The 17691-nt window shown below is 36.4% G+C and overlaps 1 protein-coding gene across 16 annotated transcripts in view; it reads left to right on the top strand.

The window, feature by feature from the left end:
* SPEF2 (sperm flagellar 2) overlaps positions 1-17691 on the top strand; it is a 289696-nt gene that overhangs the window by 93253 nt on the left and 178752 nt on the right. For all 16 annotated transcript variants that reach the window (XM_072605832.1, XM_072605837.1, XM_072605838.1 and 13 more), the window contains one exon: positions 8703-8871. In XM_072605832.1, coding sequence (XP_072461933.1) covers positions 8703-8871 — 169 coding nt within the window. The remainder of the gene's footprint in view (positions 1-8702; positions 8872-17691) is intronic.

The following is a 17691-nucleotide window of genomic DNA, read 5'->3' as shown; positions in this document are numbered from 1 at the left end:
ATGTCTTGCAATTAAGATAGCTCCTGCATGCTGAAAAAAAGCAAAACAGATAAAAAAACAGCCATTGACACAGACTGTTACTATTTCTTGAGTAGAGAAAAAAACAATGTTTATGAGATTAATGTGAAATCTAATTGTCATGTAATCCAAAAAACATTTATGAAGAAATTAGGAAAACATACATGAAAAAATGGGAAATTACTGTAACAAGTTATCCCCTTCTTCAGTGATAACTGGATGAAAGCATTTGAACTCAACGTCACAGATGCTTGATAACAAAATGTAAAAGCTTTTCAAGGTAGAACATCACTATGAGTTGGGAAACTTTCTTTACAATTCAAATCTACATCCCTGTTATTTAATAGTATATAAAACGTTTTTGTTCCCCCCTCCCCCTAATGAGCAGGCTAGTGCTTCAGGACAGTATCCTCATTGCAAATAACATTTAGAAATTTCTATCTTTAACTCACATGTAGAAAAGATGATGGCAGTCAACCAGGAATGAAGGGGGTGTGTTCAGAAACAGCCCTGGCATTCACACTCTGTTGTTTCTTCTCTCGGTGGCTGTTCTTCCACTTTTTTTTTAGATTTTTTTTAACATTCCAAATATATAACCTGTCAGTGGATCCTTTGTATCAGGTTGAAGGCCCTGCAAAACTTGATTTTGATTAGAGTACGCTGTTGTTTTATTGCCCTATTTATGTCATGGGTTCCAGGGTCCCCCTTTCCACTCAGTTTTATTTTAAAGAAGAATAATTCACATTTTCCCCTAGGAGAAGGGATTGTTCCTTCCCATTAGCATCCATTTACAAATATCAGTTGCAAACTTGGATGTAATTTTCTGAATTATTCGAAAGGAAACTGTTTCTTTTTTTCCTTCTTTAATTTTTAATACTTTTATTCTGAATTTAAACTCCAGAATAAGAAAGCATTTCCATATGCCCAGCAGAACACAAAAGGAGATTTTATATAAGCTGTGAGTCTCCTTTTCATATGATTTGCTTTAACAACAAAAAGTTTTTAAATATTTCTATAAATTACTTTCAAAACCATTGCTTGTCTATGCTTCCTTCTGCTTTAAAAAAAAAATAAGTTGAAATGGCTTTTTAATGACATATTGCTAATAATCTTCTCTCCTTCCAACTCCCTCCCCCCAAATAAGTAAAAACTTTGAAACAAATAAGCATATATAAGCACAATGAATCAGACTACAACCTTGTCCCAAAATATATGTCTCTTTCTGCACATTGAGTCCATCCTCTCCCTCTCAAGAGGTGGGAAACAGGACTTATCATTGACCTTCTATTGTCATTGCATTGATGTGAGTTCTTAAGAATATCAAAGTTCTTTATCTTTCCAGTTTTGCTCTCTTTGTAGAAATTGTTCTCCTGATTCTGCTCATTTCACTCTACACTAGTTTATATTACTCAGGTTTCTATGAAATCATCTTGTCTTTTGGGGCTTACTCTTTGGAAGAATGTTCGTATGATATAATCAGATAAGACTCTAGTAGCCGTTAAGGAACTCCCTACCCCTTCTTTGAAAACTCAGATGTTGGTGCTTCTCTTTCTGGTAACTGTGTATGTATGTTACAGTCACACAGTTGGATCTGTCTGTTGATCTGTGATGTATGTATTGCTTATGGTCAGACAGACAGTTAGAAGCCCTGTTGTTCTTTATTTCTCTGCTTGTGTTTTCTCTGTTTGTATATGTAGTTAAAGAAGATTGACCTCCCTCAAAAGTTGCTTTCCTTTTAGAAAAGCAGATCAAAGAGCTAGTAGGTCATCCTGGATATGTTATTAAGGTGCTTGCTGCTATAAATATTTATGTAGTCCTTATGAAAACCCCATTTTTTCCCCTTTTAATTCTTTCTTGCAATTGTTAAGGAATTTACTCTTTCTAGATTGTATTTTGGGGCATCTCTAGAGCTATAATAAATTTTTAGACTGGTTGATGTGTTCTTTGGTTTCCTTCTCTCTCTAGTTTTTGATTTAGCAGTTGAGATGGTTGAGAAACTTGAAATCTACAAGATCAGTAGAGTGGTGATGTCAGAAACTGACAAGTTTCTGAGAAGTAAGTGGATAATAAGAAAGTAGAGAGGACAAAATAGATGACCTCCAGGAGATTGGAAGTGAAAGGAAGTAAAGCTTTAGGATGGTAGTTTAAGAAGATGGCAGGGTCAGGTAAATGAGGGCATCCTGGCCATATGTGTGGGCAGCAAGGAATTAATTCATGAATAAGGACACCTCATTTCCTAATCTCCCATTCCTGACGTTGAGTCCTTCTTTTCAAGGGGAAAAAAAGCTCAGTTAAGCAAATGACTACATATGATGGAATATGTGTGTGACACTGTTCTCTTCTTGCCCATACCTTCTTGCCAAGACAAGATTTTTTGGGGGGAAGGGATTCTACTTTGGGGGACTCGGTGGCCATTGCAATTAACATGAGTTTGATTGCCTTTTGGTGGTATTTTCACTTACATCATTGTAATCTGTGTATGTTGCCCCCTTGGTTTTGCTTATTTTATTCTATATCAGCTCACATAAGTCTTTCCGTATTTTTCTGAATATCTCATATTTATCCTTTCTTATGACACAGTAGTATTCCCTTGCTTTTCTATAACAGTTTATCCAGCCATTTTCCAAATATTTCTAGATATTTTCCTTTTCTCATTTTTGCTACCATAAAAGTACAACTATGAATATTTTGTTATATACGACCTCATTAGGGTATGTATACATCTGTTATATTTCTGGGTCACTAGATATGAACAGTTTAATGGATTTCTAGGATAATTACAAATTATTTTCCATAATGATTGAACCAAGCTACAACTCAACTGAAATTCTCAGTCTTCACAAAGCTCCTCCTCTCATTGTTTCCATATTTTTTATCTAGGACAGATTTATGAATTTGAGATCTTGTCACATAATCATCAGAGTTGTTTTCATTTTTATTTCTCTCTATTATTTCTAATATAGGTCTTTTTCATATGGTTATTGAAATGATATGTTGATATATGGGAATCATGCAGTCATTAGTAATTTTGTCTTCAATTAAAAACTGTTCATTTCCTTTGGCCACGTGTTTGTTGTAGAATAGCTTTTATATATTGAATCAGTTCCCTATGTATCTATTCTACAACCGGTTCATTTCTGTACCTATTTTTCCCTTATCCCCTACAACAGTTTGTCATTTGTGATAGGTGTGGGTGATACCACAGAGTTGTTTGAATTTGCCTTTCTCTAATAAAGAGTGATTTAGAATATTTTTATATGACTATAGATAGTTCTGATTTCTTCTTCTGAAAACTGCCTGTTTATATCTTTTGACCATTTATTAATTGGGAATTGACTTATTTTTATAAATTGACTCAGTTCTATACACAGTTTGTATTTGAGAAATGAGGTCTTTATCAAAGAAGCTAGCTGTAAATTTTTTTATATTTCTTCATTGTCTATGGTACCTTTTAGCAAAATGCAGTTTTCCTGATTATCCCTTTTAATGACTTCTATTTTGATTTTACTTTGTCCATGATCATGATGGCTACCTCTACCTTTTTTCAGTTCTGCTGAAATGTATTAGATTCTATTCCAGCCCTTTATTTTAACTCTGTGTGTATCTTTCTATTTCAAGTGTGGCTCTTGTAAACAACATATTGTTGAATTCTAGTTTCTAATCTGTTTGGCTTTCCACTTTATTTTCATTGGTGAGCTCATCCCGTGTCACTTTTAATTGTTTCTTCTCTTTTGATCTTGTCTCTTCTTTAAAGTCTATTTTGTGTCTAACCACTACCTTCCTTAATCTGTTCTCCCTTAATCATCCCCCCTTCTCTCTTATCCTCTTCTTCTCTATTAGATAAGTTACATTTCTATACAAAATTGAGTGTGCACATATATTCTTTCCCCTTTGAACCAATTCAGGAAGAGTGAGGTTCAAACATTGCACAGTACCACCACCCCCCACTCTTGTTTTCACCTCCACTGTAAAAGCTCTTCCTTAACCACCTTTTTTATGTGAGAAAATTTTTCCCATTCTGCCTCTCCCTTTGCATCCTTATTTCTTACCCTTTCATTTTTTCTTAGACATCATTCCAACAAAATTGACTCACATCCATGCACTCTGTCTATTGTAGACTCTTTCTAATTGCCCCAATGAAAAATTTCTTAGGAGTTACAGTGTATACCTTCCCATATAGAAATGTATTTATATTTACATAAAGGGTTTAACTTTCTTGAGACCTTCATGATTACTCTCTCATGTTTACCTTTTTGTGCTTCTCTTGACTTTTCTGTTTGAATGTCGAATTTTCAATCAGCTCTGGTCTTTTCATCAGGAATACTTGAAAGTCCTCTATTTCATTAAATATCCATTTTCCCCTTGAAGGATTTGCTCAGTTTTACTGGCTAAGTTATTCTTGGTTGTAATCCTACCTCCTTTGCCTTCGAGAATATCATATTCCAAGCCCTCTGCTCTTTAAAGTATGCTATCCTGACTGGCTCCACAACTTAAATTGTTTCTTTCTGACTGTTTGAAATATTTCCTCTTTGACCTTTGAGCTCTGGAATTTGTCTACAGTATTGCTGGGTGTTTTCATTTCAGGAGATGATTGGTGGACTATTTCAATTTCTGTTTATCCTCAGGATATAAGATATTGGGCACTTTTGCTTGATAATATTTTGAAATATGATGTATAAGTCCTTTTATTTTATTTTTTATCATGGCCTTCAGGTAGACAGTCTTCAGTTGTCTCTCTTTGATCTATTTTCTAGGTCAGTTGTTTTACTGATGATATATCCCACATTTCTATTCTTTTGAGTTTAATTGTTTCTTGATGGAGTTTTTGCTTCCACTTTTCCAGTTCAAGTTTTGAAGCAAGTATTTTCTTTAGTGAAATTTTGCACCTGTTTTTCCATGTAGCCAATTCTGTTTTTTTAAAAAAATTTTCTTCATAGAATTTTTGTGCCTCCTTTTCCATTTAGCCTATTCTACTTATTTTCCTCCATGAACTTTTTTTTTTTTGCCTCTTTTGCCATTAGACAAATTCTGTTTTTTTAAGATATTTTCTTCAGTATTTGTGTGCCTCTTTTACCAAGATGTTAATTCTCTTTTCATAATTTTCTTGCATCATTCTCATTCCTCCCCCTCCACTTTTTCCATTATTACTCTTATCTCTCTTTGACTCTTCCAGGAATTCTTGTTGGGCAATTAGCATTTTCCTTTGAGGCTTTGCTTGTGGATGTGTTCACATTGTTATCCTCTTCTGAATTTATGTCTTGATCTTCCCTGCCACTGTAGTAGCTTTTCGTGATCACGTTCTGTTTTTGTTGTTGTTTGCTCATTTTTCCAGCCTATTTTTAGACTTTGAACTTTATATTAAAGTTGGGCTCAGTTTATTTGAGAGAGGGGAAGCACAGAAGCTTCAGGCTTTTTTGTGCTGCTGTTTTCAGAACTAGCTATGGGGATCTGCAAGTTTTTTTTGTTTTTTTTTTTAATATTTCTACTGTGTTGTGATCCTCAGAGAGGTATGGTGACTGTTCTCCTGGTCCATACTCTAGCCCTTACCCAGGAAAGGCCCCGGTCCTCTGTAGCCACAAGCACTGGCATCTTTTTGTCTTGGAACTGTGACCAAGACCCCTGCTCCCTTGTGACCAACCCCTAGTACTCCTCTCCACCTTGGACCTGCAACCCTAAACTGTGTATAAGCAGTAGAGTTGCCAGTCAGTGGCAGCTGTGCCCGATGTCAGCCAAGGGACCCCTGTAATCTCTTTCTGCCTAGTTGTCCAAACCCTTAACCATCTCTGGGCTGAGAGCTCCTGAAGCTACTGTAGCTCTGTCCACTGCTGCAGCACCACATGTGTGGATTCAATATGAACTTCTACCCTAGTGGTACAGAAAAGGTTCTCCTGGAAACTTTTTAAATGCTTTTGGCCTGGAAAAAATGTCTTACCCTTACCTTTTGTTTTCTCTGTCTCTCCAAAATTTGATTTAAGGCACTATTTTAAAGTTGTTTGGAGAGGAATGTGGAAAGAGTTCAGATGGGTGTCCTCTAATTGTCCTCTTGGCTCTCCCTTCCAACTTAGTCTTAAAGTATTCACAGGATTAAGGACTTGTCTGTCTAGTAGTGGGATTTTACCCCAAAATGACTTCATTCCAGAGCTAGCCTACAAACCACTACATGCTGCCTCTCACTGATTATGATTACTTGTATTGTTAAAATTTTTATATATTATCTTAGTTCTAATTTGGTTATCATGCATGTTATGAACATTTTACCTGAATGTCTGATAGACATCTCAAATTCATTGTATCCAAAATGAAATTTATTTTCTTTCTTTTAAAGCTACCTTTCCTCCAGTATTCCTTTTTTCTTTTCAGATTGCCATCATCCTTCCAGTCACAAATGTTTTCAACCTCAGAGTAAACTTCAACTTTTCTCTTTCCTTTACCACCCCTCCCCCATATCAGTCAGTTCCTGAGTCTTTACTTCTCTCTCCGCAACATCTCTCCTATTGATTCCCCTTCTCTCACCTTATCTGCCTAGGACCTTGGGTCATGATTGCCATAGCCTACTATTTGATCAAAAGGATGGCTCACGAACATCTAGAGAAGAAAGAAATGATCACTAAAATGCTTCATTTTCCATATAGTATCTTCTATAATTTTAAGTAAAATTTTAGCAAAGAAACTCTAGAAATGTATCCCAAACATTATTCAATAGGACCAAGGTAGATTTAGACCAGAGGTTCTCTATGACTCTCACTATTTCTTCTGTTGCTCTAACTCAGCAAGCTCTCCCGTGAAATCTCGCAAGTACCCTGGCTTCCCAGAACAGTAACACCTTAACATCTTGCCTTGCATCATCACTCTACCTTTACCATCTTCCTAACTGGTTTTTCTGCCACTAGTATCTCCATTCCATCTATCTTCTACCCAGCTGTCCAAGTAATCTTCCCTAAAGCAGAGATCTAACTACATATTTCATATGGTTAAGGATTTTTCGTGCCTTCTAGGATAAAACACCTATTCCTGAGCTTAGCATTTAAAAGCCTTCTCATCTACATCCATTCTACTTTCTCAGACTCATTTCAAGTGATTTGCCTTCATATACTCCCTACTCCAGATCTGCCTTCTGAACTCAGCAATATTATCTCCTATCTCTGTACAACTCTGTGATTCTATTTGTAAAAGAAATGCATGACTACAAAGGTATTGATATGATAACAGGCAATTGAAATATAGTTGTTATATATACAAGCTAAGATTATATCAGCCTATAGATAAGCGAGAAACTCATCTCAGGTCTTCTCTGTATTTTATTGTGTAGATAACAATCTATGTAGAGATTTTCCTTTGCTTTGTAACAATAGTGATATGTGTATATTTCACATCAAAATCCCAGATTGACTTTGGTGAAGAAGCAAATACTACAGTCATCAAACAACTGAAAAGAAAGGCAGTGACTTAAGTAATGCTTTGGCAGTGTATAAATTGTCATTTTTTGTAGAAGCCAATGACAGTTTTAAAACTTCATTATGAAAGATGCTATGACAGTATATGCATTAAAGTTAAATTTCATTAGCTTTTAAGCCTAACATGAAATAGCTGTCAATAAAAACATATCTTATTGGAGGAAATGTACCGAAAGTTGAAAGAAATGCTAAAAACAATAAGATACAGTTCCTACCCTTATGGGACAGACAGTTCAATAGAGAATGCAACATATGCAGAGATAACATATACAAAAGAAGATGTGACGATTGCATTTAAAAGTACAAAGCAAGAGTTACAGTAAGTTGGAGGTGTCAGGTAGGTGAGAATTTTACAGACTTGAATGAAACAAGATTTAATGGTCAAGTTTGTATTTGTTCTGGGCCTTAACACATGAATATAATTAATAAGCAAAGATAACAGAGAGGACAATACAGAAATAGGAAACAGCAACATGTGAGAGGAGAATGCACAGGGACTGACTGAACATCATTGCTGGCCTCAGTGTAATATATTGGGGGGTTGAAGGAGGAGGAGATTGTGGGATGATACAAATTATGAGAAGTCTTGGGTGCCAGGCTTAGGAGTCTGAACTTTATTCAATAAATGATTAGAGAGCCAATATTACACAATCAAGCATCTGATCTAATGCAGCTGCTAATATACTGCTGTCCTGATGAGAAAACAAAGTGTATTAGAATTGACACATTTAATCAAAATGTTATTTTTAGTCAGCAAATTGTAAAAAAAAAAAAAACTGTGATAAAAGTATTTGTTTCTTGAACTAATATTAATGACTGTGCACCTTTAAGTGTTGGTTTTTTAACTTCTCTAATACAACACATGCCCATACATATATATACACATCTACACATGCTTATATACATGTACATACTCATATTTCCTATATCCCCTGATACAGTAAGTTTCATAAGGATGGTACAACATTCCTTTCTCCTCTAGTCTCCTACAACAAGGGTTTTTACTTTTAGATGATTAACAAATTTTGTTCAATTGAACTGACTCCATTATATATGCATTGACACAGAAATCTAAGGAGTGTTGTTATTTTCCATCTTTTACAGACATTTTTTGTTATTTTCTCTTTATACCCATTGAAGTAAAATGAATGACATTAGCATGATAGCAAAAAGTTCGAGTGGGTATCTAAGTTGTCACTAATTTGTCTTTTGGTTTTTTTCTTTCTGTAGTCTTATTCCAGTTAAAATTATGCGTGATTGGAAGGAGCTGTTTTTCAGTGGGAAACCAATTTATGAACAAGCCTCCATTGAACCCCTGCCAACTCGCTTTACTTCGGAACAACTAATAGAACTATCCAAGAGGAGTTTGCTAGATGACAATGATTATGAGGAGTATAAGGTACTTACCTAATGCAGGACAATTAAAGGAAATCTACTTGAATAAACAATTTCTCTTTAATGTTTAATATTCTGTTGTGATGTATTCACTTGATTTTAATGCTGTTCTTTTTTTAATAGGAGTCAATGTAGTTCTACAAGCTGCCATGCCTTTTTGTTTAGTTTTTTTTTTTTAATTGCAGTGGTAATTGAGCAGAAATGCTGTGTCAGCACCATTATGAAATTTATGTAATAATCACAAAAGTGTTGTGGTCTTCAGGATAAAGGAGGAAAAAAATCATAAATTTTGGCGACTAGATTTCAGAGTTTTAACATTGTTGTAAAACTATCCTTTTTCATTTTTCTGTAATTTCTTTTCCGTTGTTTCAGGTAGCCCCATTAAAAACCGTTTAGTGATAAACTTGAAAAGACAGGGTAGTTGTTTACATAGAGAGTTTTGGAGAGACAAATCAGGATGTATTTATTAGAATATTTAAACTGGTAAGAAGATAGGCAAGACAGTAGGAATTCGGCAACAATTATAGACAGAGTGAGGGGATAAAGGTGTTTAAACTGGGAAATGGACATGGGACATTGGGACATGGGACATTGAGTCCACTGTGAAATCTAAGAGAAGGAGTTTCAGAAGAGAAGTAACATGGCTTGAACAAAGAAAACTGAAGATGATTTGAACCCTAACTAGGCAGTGGATAAAATATCACTGTAGTGTTGAGCCCTAGAGAAAATATTTATCAACAGAGGGGAAAAGAGAAAATGAAACAAATGTTTCAAAATGCTATAGAGCTAAATTTTCATCATGCTTCAGGTTGAATTAATCTGAATTTCTAGAAATTTGTGAACATATTCTACATAAATATTTTTGTGTAGCTGTACGATTTACTAGACCAAATATGTCCATCAAAAGTTTGATAACTAGTAATGGAATGTCCCATACTGAATCCAGTTTATATAAAAACCCTCCCCTTTTTTACAAGATAGTTAAATGTTAAATATTAAGCTGGAGTTTTACACTATGCTTATTGACAGGTGAAAATTAATTTTATACTCTTTTTGAAACAGCAAAATATTAACATTCTGCCTTTTTCCTAATAGTAAGTCAAGGCACTTAGCACAGACTTCAGTTTAGCAAAGATTTCTGTGTGTGTCTGTGTGTGTGTGTAATGCTTACCACAGTAATCTGCTTTTTTGACCACATCCTAAACCAACAGGTATGCTTCCTTTTGCAGAAAATTATCAACTTTTGTTAGGAGTAAGTACATGTCTCACAGCACGACCTTTGCTGTCTTTCTAAAAATGAAAGTTGTTTTCAGAGGTCTTGCTTTATGTGTACATGCTAATAGATAGGTCAAATTGTAAAAGTAACTTTCTTTTGAAAGAAAATAAAGTAATGTGCACATTTATTTTTATTGACATTATATTTAAAGTTTGTTTTGAGTAAACTGTCCATTATGTCAGACTCCCATATTTTTAGAATTTAAACTACTTGGAGATCAAATCTTATCTGAGCATACTAGTAAAAATGAAGCTTATACTGTCCTTTATGTTTGTACCTTGTAAAATATATGATGTGGCAATTTACAGTTTGTTCGAAGAGTCCTGGGTAAGCTGTAAGGTTGTTATAAGAAGATTCCAGCAAAACATTGTGGGTTAGCTAGTAAAAGCAGTCCATCACTTTCATTATTGCTAAATTCATTGATTTTTTGAAATACATCAAGGAATTGTATATCTTGTAGCTCACCCAATTAGGGCAATGCATAATGGATGAGCATGGAAAACATTTCTAGCAAATGAGAAAGCTCAGCCTTCACTACTGTCCTATTTTAATATTTCATTACATTGTTACATCCCTAAGCTTGTAAAGGGCTAGCCCAATACGGTGAAAGTCCTGGCCATTAGACTAAGCTGGAAAGGCTTTGAGTAAGGACCTAATGATGGACTTCATAAGTGGCATCTGAAAATCAGCCTCAGTCAAAGATCTTGACATTGAATAAGGAAGGTTTGGGCCATAGCAGCTCTGGAAAGGCCAATATAACCCTACACAACACTGAGAGGCAGAGTGTTTGGTGAGAGGGCAATGATGGTCCTGCTGGGCATTGCCCTGGTTGCACCATATCTGGAAAGTCATCACTGAGCTGCAGGGTGCTTTGTATGGTGAAGGGTCTATAGGTCGTATGAGGATAAGTCAAAAGAATGAAGAATATTTAGCCTAGAGAATAATAATTGCCTTCAAGTATTTGTAGCGCTGTCATGTATACAGGGGATTACACTTTGGTTGGCCTCCGGAGATAGACCCAAGAACAATAGGCAGAAATTTCATGAGATGCATCTAGGCTTGATATGATGGGGAGAAAAGCTCCTAGTAATTAGGGCTGTCCAAAATGAGAATGGGTGGTCTTGGGAGATGACAGGCAAAATATGGCTGACCAATTATTAAGGATTCTGTATAAGAGGTTCTTATTTAGGTACAATTTAAACTAGATGGCCTCTTAGGGCCCTTCCAGCTATGAGATACTGCAGTATAACAAAATAAATAAAAACAAATCATAGATCCTTAAATATTGAAAGAAGAAAAATCTGAAATGAGCAACACAAATTTTGTAACACTCCCAACTTTACTGTTTCTAAAGGGCATTTTACCTTGCTGTGCTTAGACCTGGGTCTGGAACATTCTAAGTGTTTAATAAATGTTTATCAACTCTTGACTGACTAATTTTCCTACCAAATAAAACATCAGCCAGGCTTAAGAGTTAAAAATATGAAGAGTCTTTTCACCCCAATAAATCATAAATAACATTAAAGAAAATTTCTGAATATTATTTCATAATGTTTAATTCTTAAATCCTGCATCATCATCAAATAATATATACAAGGGTAAGTTTTTCTAATTTAAGAGCCATCAGAAGTTGACTTACAAATGAAACAATGTAAAACAATACCTCAAACTGGAACCACCTTTTAGAGGGTTATTGTCCAGTCATTTCTGTTCTGTCTGACTCTTTGTGATCCCCTTTGGGGTTATCTTGGCAGAGATACTGAACTGGTTTGCCATTTCTTTTTCTAGCTCATTTTACAGATGAGCAAACTGAGGCAGGGTTAAGTGACTTGCTCAGGCTCACACAATGAGGAGGTCAGATTAGAACTTAGGAAATGAGTATTCCTCCCTTCAGGCCCAGCACTTGATATCCACTGTGCCCCTAGCTGCCCCATCTATTAGGCAATGATCTCAGTTAACATGACCAATTTTAAAGAGAAATGTAACCAACATGAATTATTTTGACTTTTGCATCACTATAAATGTAGGTGGCATTTAGCAGCAGGGCTGGCTTTATGTAGAACTTCCTAGTTCAGAATCCCTGTCTAATTAATTGGACCCTGAACCTGTAAGGCTAAGCCTACAAGTAGAAGTTAAGTACATGAAAAATATGAAGACTGGAAAGATGTAACAGGGCAGAGGATACTTTCATGTAGAAATTCTTTGAATTGTAGTGAACTTGTAATGTTCTATAGTCCAGCCCATAACTATATGAAGATCAATATCCCTAACTAGGGACTGTTCAGCCTTCAGCTGAAGTTATCTGGTGAGGGGGAAATGGCTACCCCTGAGGCAATTCATTGAACTTTTAAATGGCTGTAATTGTTAGTTAGATTTCTTATATCTAGCCTGAACCAGCCTTTGCTCCTTTTACTCACAGTTCCTAATTTTGTTTCCTGGAGCCAACAAGAACAAACTTTTTCCATCTTCTAAATGATAACCCTTGGAATATTGGAAGATAGTTACCATTCATTTTTCTCTTCTCCAGACTAAGCGTTCCCAGTTTCTTCAGTCTTTCCTATGATCGCAGGACTTCTTGGCCCCTCCCCATGACCTGGGTATTCTCTAGATTATTAAGTCTTCCTAAAATGTGGCGTGATGCTTGAGTCACTATCTGATCTGAGCATAGTACAGGGTGACTGTCACTTCCTTGATTCTGAATACTATTTCTTGCTTAGTACAGTTTGAAATCAGAAGTTATTTTGTTTTGGTTTTTTGGCTGCATGTCAAACTGTTGACTTATTGAGCTTGCAACCTCACTGGTACCTTCAGATCATTTTCATATAAACTGTTGTCGAGTCAAACTTCTCTATCTAAAGGTCTTAGGGTCATAGATAATACACCTAGAATAGAAATCAGAGGTCAATTAGGAAAACCCCATTACTTTACTGAGAAGGAAACCTTAGCTCCTACAGGCTAATGGAGTTCCCCAAGATTACCTAGACAGGAAATTTCAGGATCAGAATTTGAACTCAGATCCTCTAACTTCAAAACTTGCTTTTTAACCCAAGTATAGAACTTTATAATTAACCCTATTAAATTCTTTCTTACCGTATTCTACCCATTGTTCTTGTCAATTGAAGTTTTTTTTTTAACTCTGTCATACAAAGTTTTAGCCATCCCTCTCAAATTCATGTCTTCTGCACATTTCATAAGAATGTCATTTGTGACCTAAATGTGGTCCAGTAATTGGTTAAATACACACATACATATGTGTATGTGTGTATGTATATTATCATTCACTATGATCAGGTCATAAATGGCATTCTTATCCCCTATGAGAGACAGAGAAAGAGAAACAGAGATGAGACAGAGAGAAACAGAGAAAGGAAAAGGAAGGGAAGGAGGATACCAGAAGACACTCTGGGAATAACTGCTAAGCTCTCCTATTCTTCAAAGATCTGGCATCACTCAAACTTTGGTTCTACCACCTTATGAGTGATTTTACTTTTCTCTTGTTAGTCTAAATTTGGGGTGGATTACCTAATTTACATCAATAACTTATCAACCCCATCCTATGTAGGGAAACTAATCACCTTCTCTCTACTCACAACTGTGTTTATTAGTTGATTCACTGTTAACTTAGAGATGATGTATGCACCCACTTTAACCTGATTAGCTAAATGGTAAAACAGAAGCATTACTCAGCATGAGTAATAGATATGTATACACACACACACACACACACACACACACACACACATATACACGAGTATAGATTCTATTGGATTGTCAGTTGTGTTTGTCTTTCGTTTTTGAAGAAGACCATCACATCAGAGAAATGATGACATGACTTGCCCTTGACTTTGTTTTGAGTAAAGGAGGGCTGTGCAGGTCACCAGCCTCACTTTCTCCTCCTGAGCCATCTGGATCCAGTGACCAGACATTCATCAGGAAGACTGGAGATGGCCCAGGATGCAATGGAAGACTTTGGCCTTTTGGGCTAAGGCCTTTTCAGGTACTCACTTTAAAATAAGGTGATGCCCATTCAGTGAATAGGCCTCTTTAAAAAGTAGTCAGGGGGATGGCCCTTTTAATAGAAAAAAGAAAAAAAATAGATAAATCATAGTGGGAGGGGCAGGAACATCAGGGTTGTTGTTTAGAAGGGAAACTGTTACCATTGTCATTCACTCAAAGCCAGAGGGGTGCAAAAGCTGCTATTAAGTGGGGGTTGGGCAGGGACCCATTATTGTTCAGTCCATGAGCTTGAGAGTACACTGGGTCTAAGGTTTTAGGGGAGACAAGGAAGGAAGGGTGCCCCAAGTTAACTGGTCAGCTTCTGGCCATCAAAATTCACCTTCTTTTGGAGAGGGGAAAGAAGGAGAGAAGGCTAGTTGAGAGGATGAACTGAGTTACCCAGCTGGCTGGGTCCCCATTCAGGCAGCTTGGTCTACTGACAAGTTGTGTTCATTCTTCATTTTCAAAGAGGACCATGATATCAGAGAAATGATGACATGACTTGCCTTGACCGTGACTGGTGTCATGGTCCTCTTTGAGAATTAAGGACAAACACAACAGCAACAACCTTCTAGCATTGGTTATACTTTGACTTGAATCCCTCAACTCACTGATTGTGGTGGAGGAACTGGATTACTCTTTGTTGCTAACTTAGCAACCTGAGTGAGAACTTTGAGGTTCTCTCATATCATATCTACCACTCAGTCAAAATTCTAATAACCATTGTCCAACTACCTCCAAAACACTCTCCTTCCTTCCTCAGAGTTCAGTTCTTTACTGATAGATTTTCTTTACTCTTTAACTCTTGTGCTCATACTTGTAGACTTCATCAGTCACATTGTTAACCCCTCAGAGTTCTTCAATTTCCTTGTTTCTCACCCTACCACAATTGCATGCAAAGATGGCCATATCCTTGATCTTGTCATAAGTCATATATGTCTCACATCTATTTTCATGAACTTCAAAATTTCCGTGTTATTCATCCTCACCATGACTTCTGCTGCTTCCATATAACAGTTCTTTCCCATGCCATCATTCCTTTGGTGGTTATACTATCTTCCCTTCCTGATCTTGACTCCTTGGTAAAACAGTCCAAGTAAACGCTATCATCTTTTCACAAGTCTCTTGTCCCTTTATCCCATTACAGATCTTACTCTGTCATATCAACCTTGAATTATTTCCATGATTCAGTCCTTCATTCCTAATCTCATGCTTCTGAATGGAACTGGAGAAAATTATGAAACCATCTTCACTGAGTCCACTTCAACAAGGTCCTCACCATGGCTAAGCAGTGATTTTATACCTCCCAAATTGATTCACTATCTCAAATGCTCCAACAGAAACTTTGTGGTATGGTTTATGAACATATTAGATGTGCTTTCTTAGTGAACCAATCTACCACCACCAGACTGACCATGGTTTGTGGGAAGGCCAAAAACAAAATCTTAGGATATACTCTCTTGTGGCCTTTGGCATCAATCACTTGAGGACCATTTTGCACAACCTTAGTTCAGACACAGGTGTCACATTGATAATGGGCCACTAGAATATCTGCTGATTGATTATCATGTCTCATGAGGGCCTTATTGTTCCTCCGTGGCTTCTTTATGTCATAGCTACAGACTTTGCAACTAAATTGAACCAAGGACATACCTTGATATCTCTAGTAGACATAAAGATCAGTTTGTTACCTGACTCCTTTGTCAAATATTTGCTGCCAACATATCACATTCAGTTCCTGTGATAGGACTTTCTTGTATTTCTCTGAAAAAATCAACATTGTAAGTCCTTCCAAGGAAGCTGACAAATGTCAGGAGCAATGGGAGTATTGTATCTTCCAGCAGATTCTTTTCCCCATTGTAAGAAAAAAATCTTTCTTGCCATCCTCAGTGCTAAGGTGTGATGTTACCAAAAAAGTTAAATAATAAAATGAATAGAATCCACTTATTCCAGTTGGGATGGTGGCACTTTTGGTGGGGCGGGGTGGGGGGGAAGGAGAAGGAAGGTTTTTTTAAAATTCTAACAGCACGTGAAATTTTATATTAAAGGTTGCTTGCTCTCAAATGGGTGCCAATACTCCTCCAAGCCCTGTCCTAAATTCTGTCACATAGGCATCAGTTATCAAAAGGGTTAGAGAGTAAGTTCTGGAGCCAATTTTGGGTTCCCTGATGCCTACAGAAGAAAAAGGTTCCATAATCCAAATGCTTTAAACCAAGGGCTGACGAGGAAGACTGTCTTCAATAAAAGTAAAATAAAACCATTTAAGCGTTTACTCTTTGTAAATTATGTTGATAGGTACTAAGGAAGGTCCCAAAATAACTAAGACATGTTCCCCCAGCCTCAGGGGAGGAGGAGGGGGTGAGGGGAATAGATGTGTGTGCAAATAGCTATAATATAAAGTTTAATTGATCACTAAAGAGGGATAAAGAAAATGTGATAGAAGTTTAAAGGAAAGAACACTTCTGGCTGAGAATATCAGCAGAGGCTTAATGGAAATTGTGGCCTTTAAATTTGACCTTGAAAGTGGCTAGAATTTGAACAGGCAGATATTGGAGGTAGGAGTAGTTTGGTTAATTGCCAATTAGCTAACAGAAGCCCACCAATACCAGGTGCCATTTTTAAAAACAAAACTGTGATAACTACTACGTGGAGAAAATTTGTATCTAAAAGTTGGCGAATTGAAGAAATTATTCCACCCCTCCATGCTATAGTTAATGGGTTATCCATAGAAAAGGATTTCTAAAATTGCAGGTTTCCTTCTTCAGATTACAAATTGTTCCAGCTGAGTATACAACTAGTGACCTGGAATATTCTCCAGAACAGCCTGTTTTCAGGGAATATTTGTATTGTGGGAGAAGTGTTCCATATCAGCTAAGTAATGTGGAGAAAAGATCAGTACTCATAACTGGAAAGCAGCCTAAGTGTTTGATATCATAGGAACATGCCAGAAAGTTCTAGAGCTGGCATAATCCAGTAAAGTATTCAAAGAGCCCAGATGCTGAGTTTCAAAATGCCACTTGTTGCTCTTATGCATCCAGACTCAGTTTGTAGGGTCTTCTGACTTATGGTATGGTCAACTGTTGGGTGACTTGCAGATATCTGAAGAGCTCTGGAATAAGGGAAAATTAGTGTAATTGAACTGATTGAATAGCCCTATGATCAATGTGAGGACACAGTTCTTCATTTTCACTTTTACAAGTAATACTCTCCAAAATATAATTAAAAATATAAAACAATACCCTTCCCTACAAAAAAAAAATAAGAAATTCAGATGAACCTATTTTTTGTGGGGGAGGTAGGAAATAGCTTAGGAAATCTCTGATTCAAATCCTAGTAAAGGTGAACTTGAACAGTATTGCACAAAAACTTTCCAAGAGTGTGTTTGAAGTCTAAGAGACAGTCATATGGCCAATATCGTAAGACTATTTCAGTCACCTATTTAAAAAAAAAAAAAAAAGGATTCTCCCGGAAATGTTTTTACATAGAAGACTTTTTGATTTGTCGTTTGAGGTTGTCACTGACCTGGGCCCATGTTTCTTTTTGTTCTGCCAT

This window comes from Notamacropus eugenii, chromosome 4 (genome assembly GCF_028372415.1).
Source record: "Notamacropus eugenii isolate mMacEug1 chromosome 4, mMacEug1.pri_v2, whole genome shotgun sequence".
Lineage (NCBI taxonomy): Eukaryota > Metazoa > Chordata > Mammalia > Diprotodontia > Macropodidae > Notamacropus > Notamacropus eugenii.
Note: the sequence above shows the minus strand (reverse complement) of the source record. Positions and strands in the feature narration are given on the sequence as shown.